The sequence below is a fragment of the Athene noctua genome, chromosome 26, assembly GCF_965140245.1.
Source record: "Athene noctua chromosome 26, bAthNoc1.hap1.1, whole genome shotgun sequence".
NCBI classification, from domain to species: Eukaryota; Metazoa; Chordata; class Aves; order Strigiformes; family Strigidae; genus Athene; species Athene noctua.
In genome coordinates this window covers 3,443,577-3,465,132 of record NC_134062.1, presented here as the reverse complement: position 1 = coordinate 3,465,132, position 21,556 = coordinate 3,443,577, and the positions used below count along the sequence as shown (strand labels likewise).

Here is a 21,556-nt window from a genome sequence, read left to right as displayed (position 1 = left end):
CACGGAGGAGCAAAGGAGTACAAATCCAGAACGTGATGGGTGCAGAAGCATGGATTACTCACCGATCTGGAACTTCAGTTCTCTCGGGAGGCACATTCGATTTCAGAATTATTCACTAACTCGCTCTGACCAGCAGAAATTTGGTCAAGGTACGTAAGCATCTGTGAAAGTCTGAACCCGGTGCTTTCATTGTTGGAATTTTTAAGACTTGATTAAAATCTCTTGAGATTCAGTACATTTATTTTTTTTTTTTCCCCCCCCTGTGGGTGGCTTTTTATTTTTAAAGGATCATGTTGGGCACTGAGCTTTGGAGAAGACACACAAAATGAGATACACTGCTAGAAAAAGCTCTTTTAAGCAGAGACTGCTGAGTTCAGAAACACCCGTTTCTTGCAGCGTTTACTCACAAGGTTAGGGATGAGAGATGGATGGTTGGGGTGAACTCATCAACTAGAATCAAAATTATTCAAGCGGCCCAAACGTTTCCCCTGAAACTAGTTTTAGACAGCAGAGCAGGAGAGGGAACACTGGGCACACGAACTACAGGGTCCTTTTACCCTGAGCAGGAGAGCTGGGGGCAGGAGGGCACCTCCCCTGCCGCGGGCAGGAGGCTCTCACGCTCTCCATGAGACTGACCCATCAGAACTGTGTTAACTGGGAGAACTGGGGGTCCCATGTTTGCACCAGCAACAACAGATTCCGAAAGGTCATTTGTAACAAATGAAAGCTTCCTTTGCTGATCTAGACAGTCTGTCCTGCCAAACGCTCCAGGCAAGTAAAGCAAAACCACCCCCAAAAAATCCAGCAGACAAAACTTATTTCCTTTAAGCTTATTTAATGATATTTGAAACGCTTAAATTTTCTATTTCCCAGATCCTGAAAACAGATTTTTTTTTTTTTTTTAAGTGACCAATATTTAATTCCAGAAACATACAACCTTATCAGCTAAGTCATAAAAGAGCTATTTTACAAACATACATCTGGATAATTAGAACAATAAAGTCTTTTTAGACATTCAAACATGATCAGTAAAAATACAGGATTATTAATAAAGATTTTTGTGTATTTTTTTTTAAAGAATACTTCCAGATTTTTTTTCTTCTCTTTAAAGTAAATCTCTGTTAAGAGTACATGATTGTATGTTGTACAAAGAAAATAAAAATATTCTAGTATGAAGAGAGCTCCACAAGACTTAATTCAAAATAAAACAGCAGTGTTTTGGCTGCAGTATCCCTTTTGCAGTACATCTGCTTGTCAGTTGGCACCTTTGGGGGAGACGGGGGGAATTAGGGGATTTCTCTGGGGAGCAGAGGGGAAAAAACAATACCAGATACCATCAAGCACTGAGATTATAATCAAGGGTCACCTGCTGAAGCATCAGACCCCCCTTCTAATAAGTTTTATCAAGACACTGGAAACACGCACAGTGCTGTCCGAAAGCTGACCAAACTCATCTAGATTTCTTAGCTCTTGAGGTTTACATTCCTCATCCTTCCTTCTGATCTCACCTACAGGATGTTAAAGAAATCTCCCGTCCGTACAGACCAGGTATGTTCAAGAAACCAGAGTGATCAAATGCTGGCTTAGTGTTTGCTCTTCTACCCTTGTACAGGAGAAGGAAATTCCCCTTTCCAGAAAGTACCCATCTGACCTTGAAACCCTTGCTTATCTTGTATTTGGGGAAGAAAAAAAAACAACCACAAAACACTGGGGAGGAGGGGCTGGGGCAAAAAAAAACCCAGAGAACATTATCCTGCTCTGCTATCCAGTTTGAGTAAGGGAATGTACAATCAATCGCCAACCAGAGCAAATTAAAATGCTTCCTTACACTGGAAACTGCAATTTTTTTTTTAAAAAAAGGTAATCTTATGGCTTAAAGGGGAGGAAAACAAGTGAGAATACTGACTAGTGCATTTGAGCTCCAGCTCCTTCCACACAGTGAGACATGGCCTGAGGTCTGCCGTACAGTAGATGTGCTAGAGAGGAAAAAGGATTCCCCCTGTTACTTCAGGTTACAGCTCCCAGAAGATAATGGATCCCTGACCCCACCATCATTTTTCTAGAGGAGTAATGCCTCAGTTGTGAGGATGATCAATGGAGCATAAGGTCAGCTGAAACAAAAAACAAACAGGACAGAACACCGTGTGTCATTTATATCGCCCATAAAACTGGGTTCAAATGGGTTGATCTTCTCTAACATCCCTTAAAGCTCTCTGTGGTCTCCTGCTCTGGAGACTGCCCGTTTCCTCCAGCAGAAAGGCTTCTCTGCCACCATCGTTAGCCTGGCACAAAGTGGGGATGTTTCCCCTTACGCATCCTGAGAGGTGACAGGGACAGAACCACACCTGACCTCCCAGTGGATTATGTCCCAGGTGGGGAAAATTCCACTCCGGCACCTCTGGAGGCAGAAATGTAAGGATGACACGGCAACATAAATACTCTCCATTCCCAGCTTTTTCACTGCTGCTGCGTCTTATTAGAGATGAAAAAAAAACGTAGCGGTGAATGATGCTACAAAACGCTTACACAAAGGTGAAGAAGTCAAAGGCAGCACGGACAGGTTGCTCCCCCACGGCCCATCAGAACAGCTATATGCTTCTCGTGCAGTATGTTCCTCACCACGAACCTTGAAATTCATGCAACTTGGAGAAAACCAGAGAACCGAGGATTTTGTCTTCAGCCACAAGGAATGAGTATTAAGCTACCAGGCCTTCACAGGTCCTGTCTTTGCTGCTCTTCCAGCAACCTCTTGAAAAGCCAGACCAAGCTCTCTCTAACAGAGTTCAGCGGTGATTTTCAGTCACCCATGAAAGCCTGCTGGAAAGCTTTCAGACAGCTGAGGTCGTAATAACTGCTCCTGTTTCTGGAGTGTGTAGACCCAGGAAAACATCATGCCAACTGACGAAGGGGAATTGAGGGCGAGAAAGGGCCTTAACCACCAAGCCTGGCTATAGCTCGGTTCTCGTTTCTGGCAGGGTCAGGTAAAAGATGCCACGTCAGCATGAGGCAGCATTCTAGTTTGGGGGCTTATCAGAGGAAGTCTGGATGTTTCTAACCAAAGGAACCATGTGGCTGAAGGCGAGGAGGGGAGATCCCACCACTAAGAACGGAAATGCTCGGCTAATACTGACAGTTTACTCATAGAGGTGCACCAGGGCAGGCCTTGGAGGGTCCCAAGGAAGAGGAAGCTCCAGCTGGCCTGGAAGAGAACACTTTGGCTTGTGTTGGCAGTGTAATGCTCTGCTGGTGAAAAATGATGCTTTGTGCAATTGGCTCTTAAATCAAGAGAAACTCCTCCCTACTCTGTAAGGGCTCATGGCTCCAACTTCCCTATCAGGCCCCAAATCACCTCTGATGTCAATCTTTACATCAACATGTCTAATGGGAAGAATAAGAACTGTTTTTTCCCTACATGAGGAGACAAAGAACAGATCTGATTTCTTGCCAGTAGCTAAAGAGAAAGCAGTTGTTTTAAAGGAGCAGGGAGTATAATCTTTATGCTGACCAGAGTCTCTACACTTCATGATGCATGCAGTGATGCAAAAAACACTACAGCAGTCCTGACATGCTGATGGGATTTACAGGTTTAGCATGCTGTTCGGTTTGGGGTTGTTAAATAGTTTAGAACGTGGGAAGAGGGTGCAAAGGAGACTGCCTTACACACTTTCCACTAGCAGTCCTGTTCAGTGTCTGCGATACCAGCGACAGCTTGAACCACCCCATGCCAAGCAGGAGCTGCCTGCCCTAGGACCAGCTTTGGAGCAGAGGCACAGCTTAGGCTGTCCAGTGTTAGCTCTGCTGGTAGCCTGGTATTTACCATCTTGTCCCCAGACTGGAGGGTATTCCAACAGCAAAATCCATCAGAACAGGCCTAAGGAAGTACCAGAGCGCTGTTTCAGCCTTCTTTGTTTTGCACATCTCTGGTTCAGTGAGAACACATTGGCACAAATCAGTTTAAAAAAAACAAAAACAAAACCCAAAACTAAAAAAAACCCAACCCAATCCAACCCCACCCCTCAGAAAAACCCCCAAACCCCACCCCAAGCCCTCAGCAAGACATACTTTCAGGTACTAAAACTTACTGGCCCTATAATCAGCAGTACCTGTGGCTAACTCAAATGGCAGCCCTTATTCATTCAGTAGTGAATCAGGGGCAGATCTGCCCCACATCTTTGAAACACTTCTGGGTTTGCATTTTTTTTTTTTTCTTTTTGATCCAGAGAAGAGTTACAAAAGTGCTGCAGGTCCAAGTATTTTTATCACTTTACAAAGGAGACAATGATCAAAGCCAACAAAGTCAAGAAAAAAATTAAACCTATCTTTCCTCCTCTCCCAGTCTAATCTTGCATGTCAACAAAAGAGACCCCTAATGGGAGAGGGGAAAAAGAAAATTTGCCCATCTCAAGTGCCTGGCCATTTAGTGCATGGGAAATTCTCGTTACACGTGTGGTGACATGAAGAGTTCCCACGCAATTGCTGAATACAGATAGTTCCAGCCACAAGTCATCCTAACACCTTCATAAGTAGCTCTTGGCGTGGCAGTTCGATTGCCAGCGGGGAGTGCAGAGTCCAGTCCAGTGAAGTAAAGATACACTTGCACACAGGCACACCCTCTCCCCTCAGACCTGACCTTTGGTTCAGGAGCAGTAGCAGGAAGGGTGTACTACATGCAGAGGGCTAGAACTGCCACTACCCAATTAAAATAGAACAAAAAAGGCAGATTAAAAAAAAAATTAAAATGTGCTTTTGATACACGGAATGAAGTCAAATAAATACATTGATTTTTTTTTTTTTAAATGTCTAAATACATTTTTATATCCTACACCCAAAGCTCTGTACATTTGGTTTGGTTTTTCTGTTCTGAAAAAATGAATTTCTGGTAGCAAGGAGAGGAGCAGAATAGCATAGACTCCCTCACTGACAAGATAGTGCAGATGCCCCACAGGAAAAGCACCCCATGCCCACTTTGCTAGAGTATGGTTCACGTTTGGATGGTCCAAACCCTCTTGTCTCAGAGTCCACAAGGAAGACAGCGGGTGCTGTGTCCTGATACTCTTCATCCGATCTTCAGCCACTCCTGAAAACACGACTAGCTTTTGTCTGAAGGAGGGGGAAGAAAAAAAAACAAAAACAAAAAAAACACAACAAGAAAATTTTTTTTACAAGTGTGGTGAGAGAGGGGGCTGCAGTGACAGATGAATGCCCAACATTTCTGAACACTAGTACTAGCAGAGAAAATGCGTTACATGAGAGACAGCACACTCATTTAACCTTCTGGCCTTTGTTAGTGATTCCAGCAATTACATCTCCAGGATGCCTAAGGCCACCTAACGCAGCATCAGAGACACCCCAGAGGAAGAAAAGACAGACTGTAATAATTTTACACATTCAAAAAATCTTCCTTTGGGACTTTAAATCCATCTAGCCTTCTCTGAAAGAGAAGTTGTAACATCCTGAGATGCAGGTCTTTGGCAGGTAGGGGAGAGACAGCTTGCAAACAACCTTTTCAGAGGAAGGAACAAGCTCCTCTGCACGTGTGAGTCTCAATGGATTCAACTGACCTTTCCTGGAATCAGCATGGTCTCAGCCCTGAGAGAGCTGCTGATGTAGGTGAAACCTTTTGTGTCTGTGTGAGAAACATTAATAATTGCTTTTGTGCTCTTTTGTTTAGTGTCTGAAGCTAACGTTGGTATCTGCTACCAATTACAGACAGTCTGGTTGCGTACCTGAGTGCTCTCCTGTGGAGGCTGATCCAGCCAGCCCTTGGCGTCGGAGAATGGTGTAGTCTTCCTCAACCTCCTAGAAAATAAAAACAACCCCAAAACTCACGTGGCTCTTTCTCTGTTTACCAAGTGAACAAAGAGGGCTTCAACTGGGAAACGAGAGGTTTCGCGACAGGTGAGTGGGCTGGAATCACCCAGTTGCACAGTGACCCACGATGGATCTCAGCTCCTTTATCAGCATCTTCATCAGGCCTTCCATCTGCATGCAGTATTCCACTTTCTTTTCAGATTTCGGTTACATTAAAAGCTGGCTACTGACTTAACACGTTGGTATCTCTCACACATACAAGACATCACATACAAGAAATAATTTTGAATAAGGTGAGGCTGAAAACCTTGTTGTTGCTCTACCGCAACTTTAGCGCCTTCATTTGACATTAGCACCCATATGCAACAGATTTGATAAGTTTCTTTATGTTGGAAATCCAAATTCCTTAGGCCAGTAGCCCCTTCAAAACTTCACTGTTGCCAGTTTACATCAGTTTTGTCCCATCCACCATCAAAAAACTCTCCAAATTCAAAGCAATATGCACACCTGCTAGCTCTGAGGGAACGACTTGCCTCTTGTAATTTAATGCAAGCACAACAGCACCAAGTTTCTGTTTCAAAAGCTTCCAGAGATAACAGCCAAAGACAAAAACAAAAAAGCGCATGGCTGCCTTTCTTGCCGCTCAAAATTGTTTTCAAGCTCTTTTCTAAGACAAAACCTAAGGAATATGAAAACCCTTAAGCTGCAAATAGAGACATACTATACCTTTAACTTTTCAAGGTCATCCTCTATCTTCTGAATATACTGCATCATCCGCACACGTGACTCTATCGAGAAGTGAGGGCTTGCTACAAATGAGCAGGACTCTTCCACTCCCCCCCAGCGTGAGGCCATCATCTCCTCAGCAAACGGGGAGCTCCCTCCATCCGACTGGGTGTCCCGTGGGGAAAGTGGCTGCTGTGGCGCAGAGTCCAAAGAGGTGCGGCCACCTGCGGTGCACTGGAGGACCAGAGATGATACCTCCTCATCTGTGGAGCTCTCCTGCACTGTTCCATATCCATCAAGGATCAAATAATTTCCTGTTAAGAGAACAGCTTTTTACGAACACCTCCAGCTCAATGATCACCAAGAACCACTGAACTGTAGACAGTTTAAGCAGACTTTAAGAAAGATAAGTGGTGAGAGGCCCATCCCCTGAGACATTTTAAAATGGATAAGAAAAAGCATTTGTGAACACTACACAGAATAGTGATTATATTAGACCAGACTAGTTTGGTTCAGAATTGGGCTTCAGAGATCACAGCTGGGTTTTGGACTGCAGTTTGAGAATAACATGATTAGATGAGCTAATCACCTACCTTCTTGTTTTCCCAAAACCTGTGTTTCTGTGATAATGTCTGAAAAAGCTGCACTTATACTAATGGTACCCGACAAATCCCACTGCTGCATTTCTAACCTCCACTGGCTAGCTGCAGTACTGGGGATGCTTTGAGATGAATTAGCTTTAAAATACAGCTTGTGAAACTTAGCTTGATGATGATATGTTAAAGAATAAAGCAATTATAGACAGAAATGCTTTCACAACCTGCACCTAGCATAGAATTATATTAAATAATTTCTGTACAGTATTACAGCGAATCTAGCATGTGGAGTCAGAATTGACTAAAAACAGGTCAATATAATTTTGATGTCCCTGCACAGTTAAAGTAAACAGCGTAAGAGGTGACAAATAAATTAGATGCTTCAAGTTGTTGGCTCAGTTTTAATAATTTAAAATGTCTCAGTAATTCAGGGAAAGAAAAATTATTTTCAATATGCAGTTGGAAGGCAGCATTCAGACAGTCACAAATTGGCTTATTCACCTTGTTAGAATCCAATTATTAAATAAAAGCTTATTTATGGATAAGAGATTTCAAGACTAAGAGTTATACAGAATCTATCTGCTAGTAGCTAGTTCTACAACAACAGGTACATGAGAGAAACCTCCACCCGCGTGTTAGATTTCGTGCAGTGTCACCATGTCGGCTGATCAAAACCACAGGACTAAAGTGCACAAAGTCCCATGAAGTGCTCACAGCTGCTGCCTTAGAGCTAGTTTTCTGCCGAGTTAACAGCTCTACAGCCTTCTTGAAGACTAGAAGAGCTGTACTTTGAGATGCTGCTCAGGTAACTGACAAATATACCGTACGTAGTAATAATAAAAGCTTATTATTTTTGTTATTTCTATTAAAAGCTTCAGACTGGGGTAAGGTCCCAGGAGACAATTACAGTGTAAAGTTACAACTGCTTCTTTTCCGAAGCTTGATCAAGAGAAGCCAACACAAGTATCTACAAAACAGCATGAGTCACGGGGGCTCTGTGCCTACGGGCTAAGGAAGTGCTTTGCCTTCAGGGAAAACGTTTTCCCTACGGGTCCCAACAGTCAGTCGAGAGATAAAGTGGTCCAGTGGCAACTGCAATCAAGAGCTTGCATTGTGCCTCCATAATTAAGAGTCTGTCACAGTGTATTAGCCCCACAGTACTTCAGCTTCTCTTTTCATAAACAGAGATTTCATTAGGCAGATCTTTGCACAGCCCTCTTCAGGGCTAAAATGACTGTCAAGGTCTGAGAGTTAACTTTAAATATCCTATACCACATAAGCAAGAGAGAAAGTTTCTAATAACGAGTCTGGTCAGACTATCATTCAGCGAGTGAATAAAATCCGCTCACCTGAGATCCGTATTTGCACATCCTCTTCCTCCTTCCTTTCCATTAGTTCACTTTCAGATGGATTTTCATCACTGTGAACTTCTCGAGCATCAAAAAAATGCTCCCCGCTGTCATCAGCACCCACCCCTTCCAGCTCTGTGGCGGAGATCTCCAGATTCATACTCATGTGATCTATTGCTAAGTTACTACTTGAGCTGGGGTCTCTCACTACCAGCTGCATGGCATCCCCTGAAGCTGGCGAGCCAGCCGAAGTCCGGAGGCCATAACTAGCTGTGGACTCATTAGTTCCGGTTCTCAGAAGCATTCTCTCTGTTCCAGGCTGGTGAAATTTGTTATTGTCAGAGTGCTGTAGTCCAGGCTCATTTCCACTCCCTGTTTGGGCTTCTTGAGAAATGGTCCTAAACCTGGGAAAGCGCTGCCGGTCTTCAAGGGTCCCCTTCTCAGAAAAGCCAAGCTGCTGTACCAACAATTGTTTCAGCAAGCCCACTGCAAGTAGAGATAACATTCACAAGGCTTCACAAACCATAACCTGACTTTCAAAAAAGGTGTATCTCGTGGCAGCCAGCCCTCTCATTGCTCTTGGTAGGAAAAACAGGGATAAAAATAAACATGTAAGGTCCGAAGCCTTACTCCACATTTTTACCTTACCAGCAAGAGCAAACGTGTCAGTACAAGTCCGAACTTGCTTGCTTAAGAAAAACAAAGAAATCACCTACTGAGATTATCCAGCGAGTGAGCTGGAGTGCAGGTGAGCGCCCAGGTTATACCCATGCCCCCAAATGAACTAAAAACTATGGCAGTAATAAGGGGATTCCCACCTGAGAAACAAGCATATGGAGAATATTCCACTCAACTTTGAAATGACAGATCAAAAAAAAATTGAAGGCACATTTTGTCTAAAATTTCATGCAAATTTATGCTTGTTTGAACTTCAACCCACATTCCTTTAGTTCTCAAATTATCCCAACCAAACACTTCATAATAAGGACACATTGTTCAAAATAAAAATATGATACTGTCAAGAGCATAAGAACACTGTTCACTCTCACCATATAATGCTCATGTAACACCCAAGAAAAGCTGTAATTTCATACAACAGAACAGTCACTCATCTAATTGGAAGGCTCTTGTCAAAATGTGAGTGACCCACTGCTGCTGGTAGTGGGCTGCTCTTTTAATTCTGAATAGTCATGAGATGCCAGGTCACTAATACTAATAGATCATGAGATGCCAGCTCACTAATACTGTCTTTACCCACCCCACAGACTAAGATTATTTTATCCCTGCTCTCTGAAAACAAGTACCAGTACAGCATTCAGAATTAGAAAAGGACTCTGAATCCTATAAGAAGGAGAAGCATAAATGGATCAAAAGATCCAAGATAAACTACTAGATTGCAGAGAACTGTCATTATTGAGAGAGAGAGAGATGGAAGAGGGAATTTGAGCCAAGGATATGAATGCTCTGCATTTTGGTAAAAGCAAATGACCCACAGAGAAGCAAAACCAGACTATTCCCTCCAAGTACAATTGAGAGACTTCATGTCCCTTTCAGAGTTGCCAAGAAGAGATATATGGATTGATGAATTCATTCAAATTTTAGGAAGTTATATTTAGGAATTGCACAGCTAGATCTGATCAAGTAGGTTGCACAGCCCTGCATTTTTCCTCTGAAAGGAGGTATACTAGAGAACAGAGGAAGTGATTAAAAAAATCTTCTGTAAACAATTTTACAGAATAATCTGTCCATCAGGAAAATTTCTTTCCAACGCACACAAGTGTTGATCTAATTATATCCAACCACCTCCCAAGTCCTCAGAAAAATCTAAACCTAGATTTTTGTCAAGATCACATACATCCAATCTCGTTTGCAGGATTTTACAAAAAAAAAAAAAAAAAAAAAAAAGGCAAAATCGTATTCTGCCACTCATGCAACCTCTCCTACTCCGCTTCAGTGCTTTCAAAATATGTCCCCAGGCTAACTGCATTGTCTTTTGAAAAACCGCTGACTAGCAGTGGCACCGTACAGCACTGCACAAAGTTCTGCAATGTAATTTTGCCATCAAAGTACTTCGTGGACAGGAACATCTCATTATCACCATCATTTCATACATGGGAAAACCACAGAAAAAACAGTGAGATACCTAAAGCTAAAGAAATGGCCAGTATATGAGTTCAGAACTTAGAATTCCTTGCTGTCAAGATCCATTTTGGTTTGTTATGCTGCGACACACAGCACAGAGAGAATCGGTATTTAATAGAAATGGGCTTTCGATGTTATTTTAGCTCACTGATTTAGATGGTTGACCTAACAACTTTCATCTCCAAATCACACCCCATCAGCCACTGCCCACAGATACTTACAGTTCCTTAATGCATCCAGCGCCCACTGCCCTTCTGATACCGAAGGTAAACTGGTGGTTGTGTGTTCGTAGCACGCAGGAGAATCTTTAAGTGTCAGGTCTGCCTGCTGCACTTTATCAAACCTTCTTTCTGACACAAGAAGACTTTCCACCTTGGACTTTTCAGACATGATGGGCGAAGATGACTGAGCATTCAGTATTAAGGGAGATTCAAGGCCCAAGTCTTTATCTAGTAAACAGAAAACATACATTCAGGTTAAACAACTATGTCAAATAGGATAATAAACTGCAGAAAATTCTGCTTCATGTAGAAATCTCTGAGAATACAAAAAAAATACAGTTCTTCAGCACGGGATTGGTAAAAGGCCAATTTTTTCCAGGGGAAAAAAGGACCCTTCCCAGCAATTTATACAACAGATGGAAATAGTAAGAGGTACGTTTCCAAGAGGTTCAGTATCACCTTCTCTACGGGACTTGTAAAGAAATTGTTCCTTTCCAGAGAAATGTCAAAGCTACCAAAAGATCCCCAAGGCACAAGGAATATGGCTTGGCACATCTGCACTCCATGCAGCAGATCCACTGACACCATTTACCTGGACCACTGTTTTACCTGGACTTTGTAGACTATTGGCAGGAATGTCATGCTGCTCTTTGAGCTTCTGCTGCTCCTCTTCTTCACGCTCTTCTCTGCAGGGAGGAAAGAATGAACACATCCCTTCAGTCAATCTGTCTGAATCACTGGATGAGAATCCATGCTTTGGCTGGCAACCTTTGCACAGAAGAAGGGCTACTAGAAAAAAATAACAAAAACCCAGCCCTTCTTCCTCCAGCTATTTTTACTTACTCGCCAGGTCCTGACTGTGGTAATGGAATCACTCTTCTGGTACTCCCCATTTTTACAGTTCCTGCCATCTGAGCTATAAGGTCCTGCCATCTGCAGTAGAAACATCAAATAAAAACAGGCAAGATGTGAAACATAACAAATACTTCTATATTTAACATCTCTTAAATCCAGCTAATATTATCACTGCTTTTTTTCAACAGAAATATCTTCTTTTAAAAAAAAAAAACGCTGTTACATTCAATTCCTTCAGTAATATCTTGCAGCCAAAAGCGAAGCACCACAGCAAAATGCTCATTTCACCAGGATATTCTTCAGCAGAAGAAAACTAATGACAGCATCTTAACAGGATTTGTCAGGTGAGGCAGTTATTTCATATATAAATATATACGAGAGCATTAAGTAACATTTCACTTATTACTGAAGGGTTTCATATATGACACACTAGAACAGTTGCAATGTATCATACAATTAATTCTATGCCCTGCTTACATCTGAGAAGAAAAGCATTTCTACCAAAGAGGAAAAACAGCATTTTGCTAGGGAATCAAAATTCCTGCATTGGGGCGTGTACGATGCTCATATCAAAACCCGTGAAGGTAACCAGCTCCGCACAAAGGTGCAGGATTATCAGTTACTTATCTGGCAAGTTAGTCACATAAGACCAGAATCACAAGGGTAAATCAAAGCATTTCTGAGGTCAGAAAAGGGTCTGGTGTGAGCCAGATGGCAAGCAACAACAAGAAAAGCATTGAGTGTACACATGGGGTGGTTTTTAATATATATATGTGTATATATATACACACACATGCTCCCTAACAGACGTGCATACACCCTCCCCCTGCTTTTTATAAGCTGGGAGAGACTGCCCTTGAATACTTCCTATGTAGGCCAACACAGCTATGTTTTCAGGTAAGCTTAGGGAAGGAACTCAGGTAATTCATGGACACCTGCACAGTTACTACAGGCAAGCTGATGTAAAAGATCTCTCAAGTACAACTCAAGCAGCAGATGGAGCTGAGCCAATTACTTACACATTCTTTTCCGAAACAGTCTGTGCCACCAGTTCATAAATATGAGCACCATTTTCTGACATGGAGATGACGAAGAAAGCTTTGTTATCTGAAGCGACACAGGGAGGAAAGAATTTAACTCGATGCCTCGTCTCACACAGCTTTCTGAAAATTCCTAAAACTGGGCATAACCCCAACCCGAAGCAAAGAAAGAGTCCATGAGATAACCCTCCAAAGCTATAACATACATTGATCCTTCCCTTATCTAGGAAATTTAGTCCTGAAAGAGCCATTACTGCCCGAACAATTGTGAACCAGATTTATTTCTCCTCTTCTCCCTTTTTTAATTTCTAGAGTGCATTTCATCTAACACAATCAGAGTACTTTAATTTGGAAGTCTATTTAAAACTCAAGCCATGCCTATTACTGATGCAAAGAAGTTAAACAGCTCATACAAAGCAAGATGTTGGACAACCAAGAATTAAGCCCACGCAGTTTTCCATGTTCTACTCTGGAACTCTAGACAAAAACATCTATCCTCCACTGATCTAATCTTCAGTTTTGGCTTCCTCTTTTGCTTTCTCAGTTGGTTACACCGACCTGTTGCCACCTGACGAACCAGAACGGTGTTCAATTTGATGATAGGACTGAAGGTGTGTTTACTGTCAGCTGTCGATGCCAAGATTTTACTGTGACACTTCAGTACCAGTTTATCATCTTGTTTCTGCAACAGCACCAGAATGTCCTCCAGAAGCAGAGTGTAGAGATCTGCACAAAGTGCAAAAGAACCCAGAATGAGTTAAAGATTCATAGTTTTGTATCACACCCATGCAGAAAGAAAAAGGCTGCATTTTTGATTACTCATGCAGAGGCAGTAATCAGTGCTGTGCCATTCTAGGCAAAGCTTGCAAATCTTCCTCATCAAAACTACAGCAGAAAGCTACAGATGGAACTGGATCTTCTCATGACTGACTGCTGTGTCCCTGCACAGCCTTAATGATACTCCAGCACATTTCAGAATTGACAAGAATAATCTAATCAGCTCTGAGAAAACACACAGGCATTATTATAGGTGGCAGTAAGAATCATAATGGGAAACTGCAGAAATGCTTCTTCTTTCTCTCCTTCTCAGCAAACACACACAAACCCAACTAAGTCAGTTGATGGAACCGGACTCACCGATAGTTTTGTCACGGTTAACCTTCCAAGTTAGGGGTCCTTCATGAAGCATTTTTCTCTTTGTTAGATCCAAGTTCTGTCACCAGGGGAAACAAAAAAAAAAGTAGCACTATGAAATTTTCCTGGAAGCAAGTAATGGTTAAAGCACAGGAATATCAGAGAGAACGCTGGGATAGGCACTCCATTTTGGAGAAGAGCAGCTAAACCCAGTCTGGAAAAAAAACCATGGAGCAGGAGTAAGGTATGCTTGTAAACCAAAATCTTGTGAGAGGTGTTTGTTATTGCTCTTCCACTGCTCTTTTACAGATGCCAGAGGTCACAGGGTGGAGAATTTTCCTACTAAATCAAGCTACTAAGGCATCAGGATGTCATCTGATTTCTAGGAGGAGTTTTAACAATATCCCAGATTAAGTTCTAGTATTACAAGTGGTTAATGCTTCAGCACTTGATTTGCAAGTCAAGTGTGCCTACAAATGATATACAAATCATTCCAGTGATCTGATGGACTTCATAATGTCAATGGATTCTTCAGTCATTTCAGTGACTGTGACATTTAGATCTGCAGGCAAGTAGAAGTGACAATTTTCACAAGTCATTCCTTCCAAGTCTCAGAGTCTACAATCAATGACAGCAAGATTTCATAACTGCCAGTAAGTTCTCCATTTCCTAACTAAATGCTTGCAAGTTTATTTGTGGAAGGATACATGACACAGTTTTATAGAAAAGTCTTTATATAAAATTTTTTTGGATACACACCGACTTTGGGGAAGATAGGGGAGTGCTACATAAACAACAGAGAATCTATACGAGACACAGGCACAGACAGTGGTAAAAACTAAGAACTGGGGATAAAGTACCAATTCATGAGGAAAAGATGCAGGAGCAAAGGGGGATGAGTCCTTGTGCAGAAGGTACCTATTTGGAACATGGGAGAAAGAAAAATATTGTTTCAAGTTGCAAGGGCCTATAGGTGTGTATCATTCACTTGAAACATGAACATTTCCTGGAGTTAGTCCTGCTCCAAGGATGCAGTGCTGTCCGTTCCAATTAACAGCAAGTAACCAGCTTCACAATTTACAGGGGCCATGAAACACAGTACTGGACTTAAGACTTTGGCTATACCTGTGGATCTCCTACACAACTCAGCCTGCGTACAAGCTCTTCTTTTAAAGCCAACTTCATTGCTACATCTCATCGCTGTCTGAGACCTCCCCAGTTCCAACAGCACAATTAAGACATGAGATCATACGAGATATATTTCCATAATAAGACTTATCATCCACCAGATATCTCCTATGTGATACAGTGCATTAGCTTGCAGCCCATTAAGATTTGTTTCACAGAGCTCACAAGCTTCATCAACACTACTATGTGCAGAACCACGTTGTTACACCCACAGAGATCTTCAGGAAGGTAACAAACCTCAAATTTCTGAGACTAATTGTTTTAAATTTTTGTACAGAAATATTTCTCTCCAAAGACCATTTGGTTGCATGTCAGAAGACTGCAGCAGGAAGAGCTGCAAACTGAACAACAGGGTTAGAGTCATGATTTACACAGAGCTTGCTATCATGCTGTCACTCACCCTGAACTCATCCATCATGGGATCCTCAGACTGCTTCAAGTAGGACAGGTCGAGACGACGCTGATAATCTTCCAAATGCTACAGAAAATGCAATTAAGGTGGTCAATGTGATTAGCAAACTCACTAGTGTCATGACTGCAGGCAGTCATGAGTATTTCCACACATTCCCAAACACCCGGGATTCCTCCTCTCACAGGAATACTCATGCCTCAAAACATCTTTAAGCACAATACGGTACAGAGACTCTAGGTGTCTTAAACAGCTTGTTGCACTTCAACTCTCTTCTCCCCAACCCTTGCCACTCACTCCATTAGCCTCCTACCTGCTTGTTCTCAGACTCTTTGACAGCCTGGTTCACGTGGTTAAGGATCTGACGACAATGATCTGCTGCTTTCTTCACTTTCTCCTTCTCTTCAGGCAGTTCTGCAAGAGGAAAAGGAAATGTAATTGTGCTTTCCAATAAAGGCTGAAAAAAGCCAGAAATCCGGTGCAGTTCGCTGCCTTCAAGTTTGAGAAAGAGAACTCAAATCCACAGAATAGCCTACCAACAAAAACACTGCATTTCAAAGGTGAAATAGCAAAAATAGATTTGTGACAGCAGATACTTCATTCTGCCCTGCAAAAGACACTGGCCTCTGACGATCACCATACACAGGATGGCACTTCCTACTCTCTCTAGTCTGAGTGACAACTATTCACTCCACAAACATAAATCCGAGAAGTATTCTGAGAAATCTAAAAAGTTTAACAAGACTCCACCATGGTACAAAGAGAGTCTTGGGGTAGATATTTAAAATCACACAGATCCAGTTACACAAAGTCCCAGGATTTGGCAACTGACTCTTGGCTTCTGCATTTCTCCCAATCCTTTTTTATTTATTTTATGGAAGAGAGAGAAACAGAGAAAGAAACATAACACAAAATATCAAAAAAACCCCTTGTTACGTAATAACTTTTTCCATCCAGATAGCCTGTATTTATTTTAACTTTAATTAAAAAAGTTAAAATAAATAGAAAAGTTAAAATAAAAAGAAAAAAAAGTATCTCTGACTACATTCATGCAGCATGATTATAAAAACAGTGTCCCTTTACAGCAAGAGCAAACGATTTATCCTTCCAGCCAATGTCACTTACCATGCAGACACAGGCGAACCCCATCAATTCTCACTACCAGAAGCTACATTAAGAATTTAGTTAACAGGCAAACAAACAAGTACATCAAGGATAATGGAGTACCGCATGCTTTCCTAATGATGATTAGAGTGAACTTGTAAAGGCAGTATATTTTTTATGAGTACTGAAATGACACTGCAGCAGGTATCCGCTAGTAAACCTGAAGTCGTTCTGTGGTATTATTAATCATATTTTTGCCTTCTATGCTGGAAATACCTTTCAGTGTACACCACCCTAGCTAAACTCCGCCCTCTGCAAGAACTTGAAAACGTTCTGCAGTGCTTTAGAGATTCAACAGATGAGGATGGAAGGCTACATTGAGATTCTGTCGGTGTCTAACGTGTAGGAAAGTATTTTTTCCCAAGTTCAATCAGCTTCAAATTCTTAGCTGACGTTACACTGATAACATTCAAGATTTTTATACGAAGCTTGTTTTGTATGAGACTTTAGGGGTGTAGGTCAGACTGCACATTTTTCCCAGATATTGGGAATTTTGAAAAATAGTACCAAGAACTGATTAAAAAAAAAAAAAACACAAAACCAAAACCCCCACAAAACCAAAACACAAATACTCTTGGTCAGTAACAAGAAAACCTTGACCTTAAAAAAAAAATCAATTTGTTCTGTGTTATCTGCTTTTTGTTCTCTTCTTAAAGAAACATGTTGATTTGCCATAGGCCTTAACACTACATGATTTTTGCTTAGATTCTATAACACTTTCCTTTTTTTTTTTTCTTCCTTGCTCAGAAGTATGCCCTGTGTCTATCCAAGCTTGTTTAAGCAATGGAATAACTTGATAGGTTTGATTAGATTCTTCATTTTTCACACTTTTATGTTAGCAGTGGATGATTAAGGATTTATTTTATTGAAGATCTTATTCTTTTTCTCTCTAAAATGCATCTACATAGAAATTGGAATTCATTTAAAAGTGTCTTCTCTTAGCAGTTTGATTTAGCTATCTTAATGTTCTGAGTTCAAGAAAAAGGTATGTTTATCAGAGCATATTTATTACTGAAAACCAATTTAATGAAACAGAGTATCATCTTTAGCGATTGAATTATTTCTAGTTATTTCCTTCTTTAAGATTGTAGAAATGAGTTAAATATATCTAGAAAATTACAGAAAGAACAGGCATGTTAATGACTATTCAAAACAATAGCAGAAATGCAACTTGTCTCTCAGTAAGTTCCTAAAGACTTGGTTGCTAAGAGGATGTAATAAGGAAGAGTAACACAATACCTGCTTTTTCCTCTGTTTCTTTTTCTTCTGAATCTAATTCCAGCTACTGACGTTATCACATACTCTTATACCATCAGAAATACAAGGGTGCAGAGAAAATACCTTCTTCACTTCCATTTGGTTGTCATAACCATTAAAAAGCATTTACAACAGTTAACAGTCAGTGTAAAATTAAGAAACAGGCCAGGAAGTGGAGGGTGGAGAGGAGACAGTCAGGAATATCTGGTTTCCTCCTTCAAAAAGGAATAGCAAATCTAGTTGTTTTGCCAGTAACTTTCATACGCAGAGTGGTTTGGTTTATCTTCAAAACTTTAGCATTCCCCTTCCCCAACTGTTTAAAACTACATTTAGATGATGATGCTGCACCCTACATACACCACAACCCAAGGCAGACTGTCATTCACTTATTTCTCATTGAATTTCCTTTCAGCTGCCCTCCTGCGCAGAAGGCAGCAGCAAGGTCACAACAAAAACAGACAGCGACCCCTAAAATCAAACTGTTCTTCGACATACACTTTGAAATCACATTTGCCTAGAAAACCTGCCGAGATGCCCGCACAAACCCTAGTGTAAAGGCTTACCTGTGTACTTAGCAATGTTATCCAGCAGAAGGGGGTACTTAGTCAACCTCTGCATCTCTGTGGGAATGATATCCTTCAGCTGCAACCGGCGACACAGCGGATTACTCTCAGCATCCTAAATTTAAACAGCACAATAACTACATTTGTCATTTTTATTAAGACTATAATTACCTGAACATGTAACATCTATTCATCACATAAACGTCTATTACTTCACTTTCCGCTAATTAAATACAAGACAAGAAATGCCAAGATCTATCATTCAGACAACACATTCCCTCTCCATTTGCAATTACATATAGGAAAGGCTCATCACAAAAGCAGCGGCTTCCTTCCCTCATTACTTCACAGAGGTCTGGTCCCATCTCCAATCCATCTCAGTCACCACCATACAGGGAAGACATCAGTTCAGGCTTTCACACGACAGCAAAACTACAGTACATTTTTCAATATAACCTCAACCCTTGTATTACCGGAGTTCTTCCCAGCCTGTGGTAATGAAGATAATGTTCTCTCCTCCAAATGCCACATGTACTCAAGCCCCTTTCCTGGCAGGCAGCATAGGTGTATATCATCTGTCTTCTGCTCGTGGCATGCATCAAAATTGGACTACTATATGCAGTTTTCCCCACAGAAGTACTCATCCTTGGGAAAAAGCCACCTCAAGTGAGATGCTATGTCCTGCCTGGGACAGCATGTGCTTTCCTGCACTGTATCAGGACATTCTGTGTTCCGCAGCATTAAAGACTCCTCCCTCCAGAAACAATTAGCAGAGATAAACACAGTATTGGAAACGATCCCAATCTGAAGATAATGTTAGACATGATGTCATTAATTATAATAACTTTAATCTACAACCATTCATTATGCCACGCTGGCCACCAGCCACATCCTCAGGCAACTCAAACCCTTGCATAAAATTCACCTGCACAAAAGTTTGGAAGCGAGAATCCTTCTTCTGGCGTGACTTGATGACCTCTAGAGCAAAGGGCTGGTTACTGCAGAAGGTGGCAGTTGCATGTTTCAGCTTCTCCTCTGCTGGTCCACTAAACTGTGCCAGAAAGCCAAGAAAGCCAAATTTAGACAGACTCAAGTTCAGCACGTGCCACTTTCGACACTTATGCAGCAGAACTGGTCTTGCCAGGGAAGAAACGAATTACTGGCAAAATACAAGAAGTCATTTCCATCCTGGTTTTAAGGCCTGGTCTTCCCTGTCTACTGAGGAACCCCTTGACATCTCGATCTCTGCAGTTCTCCTGTCTCCAGTCCTAGCACAGCCATTCCTTTCCATAAATGCACTGCTGATTCAGAGGGAGAATACAGTGCCGCGTCTCCACTGTCAAGCCATAAGGAGAGCAGAAAAAACTGCACTCAGATGAATGACAAGGGATTATTTACCAGGCTGTAGGTCAGCAAAGCCAAGACCAAAGATCACCTCATTTCTCAGGGACACTCATGCTTAAACACCAGAATATAACATCACATCTTATTTCCTAAACAAAAGTATTACAAAAACATGGCTGGGGAAATGATAGGCATGAGCAGGGCTGAGAAATGTGCTGCAGATGACAGATGGTTAATCTGTTACTGCAACTGCAACGCATCCCATTCCTGCTACCCAGTCTGTGATGCAGCGTAGTAACTCCCGAAAATACTCACTCTGGAGAATGAGATCCTGTAGTTTTTTGGTTTAGCCACTTCGCTAGAACACTACGCAAGGGCATATAACTATTAGTTTAAGGTCTAGCTTGCTCTAGCAGGTATTTTCTTGCTTTTTCATAATACACAGGAGAACTGAAAGGGTTGGAGGTGTTTCTTTACCAGCCACATCTGACTGTCATTTCCTTCCTTTTTTTCTGGAATACTAGACAAACAGTGGGATATTAAAAAAAAAAAAACAAAACAACAACAAAACAAACCACCACAAGAGACTTCTGCATGAAGAGCTGAAAAGAATAAGCAGATCAATCCTCAATCCTATATTAAGTAGGCTTGAAAACAAACAACAAGCTGGGAGATTCCCAAGAGAGAATTCAGGTTTTTTTTGAAGACCCTACATCACTCCTGCTCTTGTCATTTGGATCTCAGAGAGGAAGCCTGCAACAGTGCTATAAATCTGAAGAGGCTCGGCTATGTAAACTGGGATTGGAAACCAATATTTTTAACTATCTTCTAACTGCACCACAGGACTTGTATTTCAGCGTTGCTGAAATAAATTGTGCTATTACATTTTTCAAAATCCTACTCTCACCTTTATGTCTCCAAAACTACCTTCCTACTCTACCCACACATCATAAGGAAATTATTTTTTCTTTCTTAAATTACTCTTATCTCTAGCCAAATGAAAATCCTATGAATTCTCACCTTCCCTCGACCCTCATTCTCTCACTCTGTGTTGGCTCCATAGAAGTGACAACTAACTCTAAGACCTTCAGTTCCTATTAGCTGGCAATTATCTTCACTAACCTCTGGCCCTGTTTGTCATTCTATGAAATGTTATTTTCAAGTGTAAGAAAGTAAAAGAGGATTTTACCCAGGAAAGCAAATCTTCCCCAATTTGGCCAATAACAGAAGTCTCGTTCCTTTTTCGCACAGCTTTCATCTGATCGTTCAATGCAACTTAAAAAGAAAAAAAATGTGAATTTTATTAATACTGCTCAAATTGCTTAATTTTCAGCACTTATTTTAAAATAAAAGCTATTATAGCGAAAGACTAGATTTGTGATAAGTTCAACTGAATTGAAAAGTGTCCTGCAGCATAATAAATGTAGCAGAATGCCTAAGAGAATGTTATGTAACTCCTTTGCACTTCTGTCTCACCTGCCTTCAAATGAGTCCTAAGAACCTTTCAAGTCTTATCTTTTCTGAGGCTCAATATCATTGCCCTTTTACAAACATAGGAATAATGTAGAATACGATTCAAGCCAGCTGCATAAAATTATACGAGCGATTATTCAGTGGCAGAGCTGAAATTCTTATTCTGAACAATCCTTTCTCTAAACGATTAGGAAGGGCTGCCCTTCAAAACCACCTGCAAGCCGTCAATCTTTTCAGATTTGTTTTCATCTTCTCTTCAACAACAGCAGTTGGAACGTATTGAA

The 21,556-nt window shown here is 41.3% G+C and overlaps 1 protein-coding gene across 5 annotated transcripts in view; it reads right to left on the bottom strand.

The window, feature by feature from the left end:
• Window positions 1-4,239: 4,239 nt before the first annotated feature.
• The window catches only part of ARHGEF12 (Rho guanine nucleotide exchange factor 12), a 76,756-nt gene continuing 59,439 nt past the window's right edge, over window positions 4,240-21,556 (bottom strand). For all 5 annotated transcript variants that reach the window (XM_074927641.1, XM_074927643.1, XM_074927646.1 and 2 more), the window contains 15 exons: window positions 20,989-21,074; window positions 19,381-19,506; window positions 18,456-18,570; window positions 15,785-15,885; window positions 15,463-15,540; window positions 13,878-13,953; window positions 13,299-13,466; window positions 12,720-12,807; window positions 11,689-11,778; window positions 11,455-11,531; window positions 10,846-11,073; window positions 8,483-8,968; window positions 6,538-6,851; window positions 5,727-5,799; window positions 4,240-5,100 (listed from right to left, as the gene is read on the bottom strand). In XM_074927641.1, coding sequence (XP_074783742.1) covers window positions 5,090-5,100; window positions 5,727-5,799; window positions 6,538-6,851; window positions 8,483-8,968; window positions 10,846-11,073; window positions 11,455-11,531; window positions 11,689-11,778; window positions 12,720-12,807; window positions 13,299-13,466; window positions 13,878-13,953; window positions 15,463-15,540; window positions 15,785-15,885; window positions 18,456-18,570; window positions 19,381-19,506; window positions 20,989-21,074 — 2,117 coding nt within the window. In that variant the 3' untranslated portion in view covers window positions 4,240-5,089. The remainder of the gene's footprint in view (window positions 5,101-5,726; window positions 5,800-6,537; window positions 6,852-8,482; window positions 8,969-10,845; window positions 11,074-11,454; window positions 11,532-11,688; window positions 11,779-12,719; window positions 12,808-13,298; window positions 13,467-13,877; window positions 13,954-15,462; window positions 15,541-15,784; window positions 15,886-18,455; window positions 18,571-19,380; window positions 19,507-20,988; window positions 21,075-21,556) is intronic.